Source organism: Chenopodium quinoa, unplaced genomic scaffold (assembly GCF_001683475.1).
Source record: "Chenopodium quinoa cultivar QQ74 unplaced genomic scaffold, ASM168347v1, whole genome shotgun sequence".
NCBI classification, from domain to species: domain Eukaryota; kingdom Viridiplantae; phylum Streptophyta; class Magnoliopsida; order Caryophyllales; family Amaranthaceae; genus Chenopodium; species Chenopodium quinoa.
The window spans coordinates 5,857,948-5,865,332 of record NW_018742418.1 but is presented as its reverse complement, the minus strand read 5'-3'; the positions used below and the strand labels follow the sequence as shown (position 1 = coordinate 5,865,332).

Below are 7,385 nucleotides of genomic sequence, written 5' to 3'. Positions count from 1 at the left end.
GTTTTCTAGCAGTATAACTAAGTCAAATCACAATCTTCTCCCTTATTCGATAGGTCTGACCTAAATTGAGCAAAGGCAACCACTTTGTACAGACTAGCCACAGAGCTTGGATATGGTTTCCCGATCGGAGATCCATGGATCACAAAGGGTATCTCTGTCGAAGACTAGATCCGCAAGCACTCTTTTTATTTTTTACCCGTAGAGCCTATATGATCGTAGAGTGTTAGTTGGAGCGGTCATCCCGACGATCGCGGAGCGAGGTGGGTGACCTGCACAATTAGGGCTTGTACTATCTTAGTGAATTGTGATTTATAGTTACAATAATGCGAGGTCTTATTTGAATCGTCTTATTATATATTTCATCATAATGTCATTTTTTTGTGACTTATATTTATTAATACTTAGACCGATGAACTTGTATGTTGACAAATATAATAAAAGACGTGCCACTTAAAAGAGTATGGAAGAAGTATTTGGTATTCGAGATACATTATTTTCCATGGTTAAAAAAACCCATTCCCTCTATTTCAAAATAAATTTTCTATTTTGATTTGGCACGTATTATGCCAATGTAGAAATTTATCTTATACTTCCTCCGTTTTTATTCAAGCGCTCTAGTTTGACCGTCACACTTGTCAATGCACAACTTTGACAAACTAAACTTAGTATAAATTACTAAAATTAGTCAAGATGGCTTATGTAAAATGTACAAAAAGTCAAGTAAAACCGAAAAAAAAAAAAAAAAACTAGAATGAGTCACACAATAAATTATTACCGTCACATTTACATGTACAAAGTATACAACGTAGGAAGATAATGACGCGATGTGTCAAAAACACTTCCACAACATTAAACAATTTTTAATGTAAAGAATAGGAAGAGAAAAAAAAAGAGAAAATAAGTAAAGGATAAACCCATAAGAAAGGAAGTACTGAAATTCCACACCAGTCCAAATTATATAAAAAACCACGTGTAGTTTAAAAAAATCCGTCCAATAAAAAAAAAATCATGTCCTCCAATTGTGTGGGTCAAAATTTATTGCTCCCTATCTTTCTCTCTCACTCAACAAAACCAAACAGTATATTGGGGTTTCCTTTATTTCTCAATTCATCTTCTCATTTTCAAACTAAATTAGAGATAAGTGTAAGAGATCGAAGCGGTAATTAAGGATGGGAAGAAGGAAGATAGAGATGAAGCGAATCGAAGATAAAAGCAGTCGTCAAGTTACGTTTTCGAAACGGCGGTCTGGTTTGATCAAGAAGGCTCGAGAACTTTCCGTTCTCTGTGACGTCGATGTTGCTGTTCTTGTCTTCTCTAATCGCGGTCGCCTTTACGAATTCGTTAGCGGCTCCTCTTCTTCTTCCAGGTTAGTATTCCTCTTCTTTCTCGCTCTTATTTCATTTGATTTGGTTTTTGTATGAATATTTTGTCTGAATCTTTGTGCTCGAGTTTTGCTTTTGTTGTATGTACAAATGGCGGAAACTTCTTTGCAGTTTTGTTTGGATTTTAGAGCTTTATTTACTACTACGCGATTTTAGGTTTTTGTTCACATAAGCTCGATCTGCGCGGGTTTTGATTTTTTTTTTTTTTGAAATAATTTCGATTTTCTAGTTTTTTTTTTTTTTTTTTTTTTTTCATTTTTTATAGTTTAAAATTAAAATGGAATTTGCACCAATTTTATGCTGAATTTTATGGAAATTTTAATTTAGATTTTTAAAAATATATTTTGAATTTATGAGGCGGTGGTTCCATGATTAATTCTGAATTATTGAAATTATAAAGAATTTTAACCTTCTTCCCGTTAAAAAACAAAAAAAAAACAACCTTTGGAGTTATCCTTTAACTGAAGAAGTACAGTATACTTCGTATGTAACTGTGATGATTTGATTAGTACTATTTTTATTGTTATGGTATAATTTTTAAATTTATTATTTCATTTTATTTTTTGTTTTTGATTGTTTTTTAGTTTTAATTTCCTTGTCTTTAACGTGAGTGTTTTAACTACGGAGTACTAATTTTAAAATCACGTGAGTGTTTATTATTAATTGTATAATATACTACGGAGTACTTTAGCTATATTTTACTCGTATGATATAGTTGCTCTTAATCATGAAGTTAGTTGAATATTTAACTGTTTATCTCGTGATTAGTATATTACATTGGATAGCGTGAGGTTGAAGCGCTTTTTCTATTGGATTGTTAGGTTCTTTTATACGGAGTACTATAAATAGAAGTGTAAAACTTTCCTTTTTTAGTAGCAAACCTGCAAATGAAAAGGAAAACATCATTTAGTGAATAATTATTACAGTACAGTATTGTTAATACTACAGAGTATTAATAACTATTTTTTTATTATTAGCTTTTAATTTCAACCCCACACACACACACACAAATATATATATATATATATATATATATATATATATATATATATATATATTTATTTATTTATTTATTTATTTATTTTGTCTTTTATAAAAACTATTCCTTTCATCTCTAGAATTATTCGTATATAAATTATGATACGATTTTGATTGATATTTCAACCATTAATTATGTTAATTACTCGTATAAATTTATCAATTATGATACTACGAGTATATATTTAGAAATTTATAAACTTAGTGTAAAACATTTCCATAAATAGTAACAAGGGCGAAAATTTAGAGGTGTACTATATGGATGGCCTAATTTTAGTAATATAATGTTTCTTAATTTGGAAAAAAATACTTTATTTCTGTGTGCTTTTAGTAGTAGTGTATTTTGAGCCTAGACTTTTCAACGTGTAGTGTTATTAGTGCGCCAAAACAGCCAAAGCCTATCCACTTGTTGAACATGTACTGCTCTTTAGTACACAAAGCATATCTTCATAGTTAAGGGAATATAAGCATTGTTGACAGTCAAAGTACTGTCGATTTGATGGCTACATAGTATGTTAATTTGATTTTATTGGAAAATCCGTTTCCACTAGTATTTTAAAACGTTTATTCATCACGTTTCGATAACAGTAGGTTGTAAGATTTGGGACAAATTTTTAAGAACAGAAGAAGTATATGCTTTTTGGTAGCTACATACGAGTATGTGCTTTAAGTTCCTCTGCGCTAGAATAAATGTCGTGAAAATGTTTCTTCCTTCCAGCTTCTAGATCTATGATAGTTTCTACCATTGGTCTCAATGCTAGGTCTAGGTGTAGTTTTTCCAATTTCCACTCGGGTCGTCTTCCCCACCCACATGGGTAGGTTTGTGCGTCATAAAGATGGATCAAATTAAGTTGACTCGTGAGAGATTCGGTCAAGTTAGGATTTTTGGTTCTCTTAATCTCATCTTGTAAAGACAAAATGATTAAATCAAGAATATCCCTAGAAACTTTTTTTTTTTTATTAAAATAAATAAGATAATGAAACTAATTATTCATACCTTAACGAAGATCACCGTAAAATCTAATAAATTCTGACATGAAATTATGTCTTGGAATAATATAACACTAGCAATGCTTAAGATTCTTTTCAAAAAAAAAAAAAAAAGAAAAAAAAAAGCAATGCTTAAGATAAGTAAATGTCTTTTTTTAAAATAAATAAGACAATGAAACTAATTATTCATACCTTAACGAAGATCACCATAAAATCTAAAAAATTCTAACATGAAATTATGTCTTGGAATAATTTAACATTAGCAATGCTTAAGATAAGTAAATCTCTTGCTGAACTTTTACTACACTAAACTTAAGTAGTTAAGTCCCCCTAGCTAATTATAAGAATCCCACCTACAAAAATGGAACTATTAACGTATGCACAAATTCTTATATGTGGCTAGCCGCATGGTGTGACCACTTCACATATAAGATAATTAAATAAGTAATAGGGGGTTATGGTGATGAGCATATGGGGTTACCTTGACGTATGTGGGTTACTTAAATGAAAAAATGGGGTTACTCTCTTACATAAGCATAATCATTCTTTCAATTTTTAAAACAAAAAAATAGGAGTTACTCGAATGAACAAATGAGGTTATTTATTTCTAAATTAGTTGATATTACTCATATAATGAATTGGAGTTACTTTAATGGGCAAAATGAGGTTACTCTTTTGAATAAATAGGGTTACTCATATATATAAATAAGATTATTCTTATAAATCAATATGGCCACACTATGTGGCTAGCCACATACAAAACTTACTCTTAAAGTATGTACGCATGTAGCATGCCTAGATCTAACTTTTGACAAACCATATTGTATAAAAATACTCGTAATTGTCTTGATTTGTATCATAATCCAAGCCCAAAATATTAAGGCTAATAAAATAATAAATCTTAAAATCGTAAATCTTAACTATCATGAGTAAATATTTCGTCAACATTATTTTTTGAATAAAACAACTAATTAAGTTAAATGCACAAGTGCAATGATTGCCTATGTGCATGTTTTTAGAGACGTTGAAAAGTCTCTCATATTTGATAAACATAAAAAATTCTAATTTTAAGTTGTTTTGAAAGATATTACAAGTAATATTTTCAACTTTTGATGAAGTCTTATTTTATATATATACACGGGGAGGTTTCACTGAAAACAAGGCTTATGGTGAAAACTAAAAACAAAAAATCTCAACCGTCCATTATTACTAATAAGATCTAACGGTTTGAAAGCCAAATGATCTTTCCAACTTTCCCTTTGTGAGTTTGTAAGGTGAGGTTAAGGAAGCTTCGTTGCTGAAGTCTTCTGTGAGAGTTGGGAACAAGTTCCTAATTTGGGGAACTTGTTAACGGGTTTGAATCTTCACTTGTACAGAGTTTGATTACATAGTGGAAATTTAGAAAAGCCTATATCTTCTCTCGTCATTATTTCATTTAGTTAAATTCCGCAAAAAGTTTTTAGATTTCACCTCAAATACAATTCACCCCCCCTCTTGTATTAGCCAGTTAGACTGTCAGTTGGTATCAGAGCAGGAACTCAGAACACGCAGGCAACCCTGTTGAGTAAGTTCCTGGAAAATGGCTTACACAGAGGAAAAGGAATTCGGGAGTACATCCATTCAAAGGCCTCCATACTTCAACGGCAAATTTTATTTCTACTGAATGACAAATTGCTGATATATTAACTAAGCCTTTAAGCAGAGACAAGGTATAGTACCCCGTTTACAAAAACGGAGTACCGTATCACTCTTGGATGCCTCCCTCATATTCTGTCTTGCATGCAAAATACAGATTAATTTCCCTGCTCTAATGATTGAACACTTGAATTTTTATGCTCAAAAGACCACAATTCCATATGGCTCTTTCCTTACTGTGTTGTTCAAATCTTTTGGTATTGATGTTGAATGTGAATCCCCAACATATCTCAAACCCGATAATATCCTCTCTGAACAATCATTACTTAGACTGAGTCTTAGGCTTACAAATGGCAAAGTATGTTTTGTGCCTCGGAAAGGAGGGGAGAAAAAGAAAGGGAACATCTACGTAAAGGTAACTATACGGAAAATACACAACATACAAAAATACACAACTTTATCGGTAACAACATACAAAAATACACAACTTTATCAAATTTGACAACATCTACGTAAAGGTAACTATACGGAAAAATAATGTAACTTTATCAATTTTGACAACATATACATAAAGGTCACTATATACAAAATGAAGTAACTATATCAATTATGATAACACTTACATTGAGGTTACTATATACAAAAATAAGGTAACTATATCAATTTTTACAATATTTATTTAGAGGTCACTATATACAAAAATAGGGTGACTATATCAATTTTGACCACATTTACTTAAAGGTCACTATATACAAAAATAAGGTAGCTATATCAACTTTGACCACATTTATAAAGAGGTCACTATATATAAAAACACTACTAGAAAACAGGCCATTTCCGATGGAAAAATTCCGTCGGAATCACCCTGAATTCCGTTGGAAAACACGTTTCCAACGGAAATTCTGTCAGAACTGGTTGTCGGAAAACCGTTCGTAGGAAAAATGACCTCTTCCGGCGGACTTTTCCAACGAAAATTCCGTCGGAAGAGAAATTCCGGCACCGGAAAAATCCGTCGGAAATTTCCGATGGATACTGTTCCGACGGAATTTTTGTCGAAAACTAATTATTAGAAATTAAAAAAAAACGTCGTGCCACCACCGGCACGACGTATCACCACCTCAGAACACCACCACCACCACCACCACCACCACCACCGAACCCCTACCGGAAACTAACCCAAATCAGCCAAACCAGCCACCTAGCCCAGATTCACCAACCACAACCACCGAACCCTAACCAAAACTAACCCAAACCAGCCACATAGCCCAGATTCACCTCGCCACCCACTCCACCTCGTCACCCCCACAACACAGATCTACCAACCCCTTCCCACCACCACCACAACAAACCAAATCGAAAAAGACGAAAAAATTCGGAAAAAAATGAAAATAATCTGAAACTAAAACCAAAAAATCGAAAAAAACAATTTATAAACTTACATTACAATTTCATTTCAATATTACCAAAAAATCGAAAAAAACAATTTATAAACTTACATTACCAAAAAATCGAAAAACCAGATCTACAAACTTACATTACAAAATTTATAAACTCACATTACAATTCCATCAAAAAAATAATTATAATCATAAATTTTGTGAAAAATAAACCTAGATCTACAAACTAACCAATATTTAACCTATATTTTCGACCTTCTACGGTGCTTGACGGTGGACGACGGTGCTCCCACGATGCTGACGACAACATTGAAAGAATTAGACGGTGAAGGGAAAAAAGAAAAGAAAAGATAGGCTACCCGTTGCGGTTGTGTTTGTAGATGTTAAAGGAGAAGAGGAGAGAGAAAGAGAAAGGGGAAAGAGAAGAGGTGTGAGGGAAAGAAAAAGGAGAGAGAAAGAGAAAGGGGAAAGAGAAGAGGTGTGAGGGAAAGAAAAAGGAGAGAGAAAGAGAAAGGGGAAAGAGAAGAGGTGGTGAGGGAAAGAGAAAGAGAAAGGGGAAAAAGGAGAGAGAAATAGAAGGGAAGAAGCGGAGAGGGTAAGAGAAGAGGAGAACCAGATTTTAGGGTTTCAAAAAAATATTTTTTTATTTATATTACGATGGACTATAAATCCGTCGGAAATTGTAAATTCCGATGGAAAATTCTGTCGGAAAGCACATATATTCCGACGGAGTAAAATTCCGACGGATTTGTTGAATTCGTCAGAAATATTCGGCGGAACATAATTTTGTCGGAAATTTCGCTTTTTCCGACGGAATTTTTTGTCCGTCAGAACCGGTTCATCGGAATTTGCCTATTTTCTAGTAGTGAAATAAGATAATTATATCAAGTTTGACAACATTTACTTACATAGAGGTCACTATATACAACAATAGGATAACTTT

The 7,385-nt window shown here is 32.6% G+C and overlaps 1 protein-coding gene across 1 annotated transcript in view; it reads left to right on the top strand.

Annotated features, from left to right (window-relative positions):
• The first annotated feature begins 991 nt into the window (after positions 1-991).
• The window catches only part of LOC110711216 (agamous-like MADS-box protein AGL27), a 43,819-nt gene continuing 37,425 nt past the window's right edge, over positions 992-7,385 (top strand). The window contains exon 1 of the mRNA XM_021889594.1: positions 992-1,366. Coding sequence (XP_021745286.1) covers positions 1,170-1,366 — 197 coding nt within the window. The 5' untranslated portion in view covers positions 992-1,169. The remainder of the gene's footprint in view (positions 1,367-7,385) is intronic.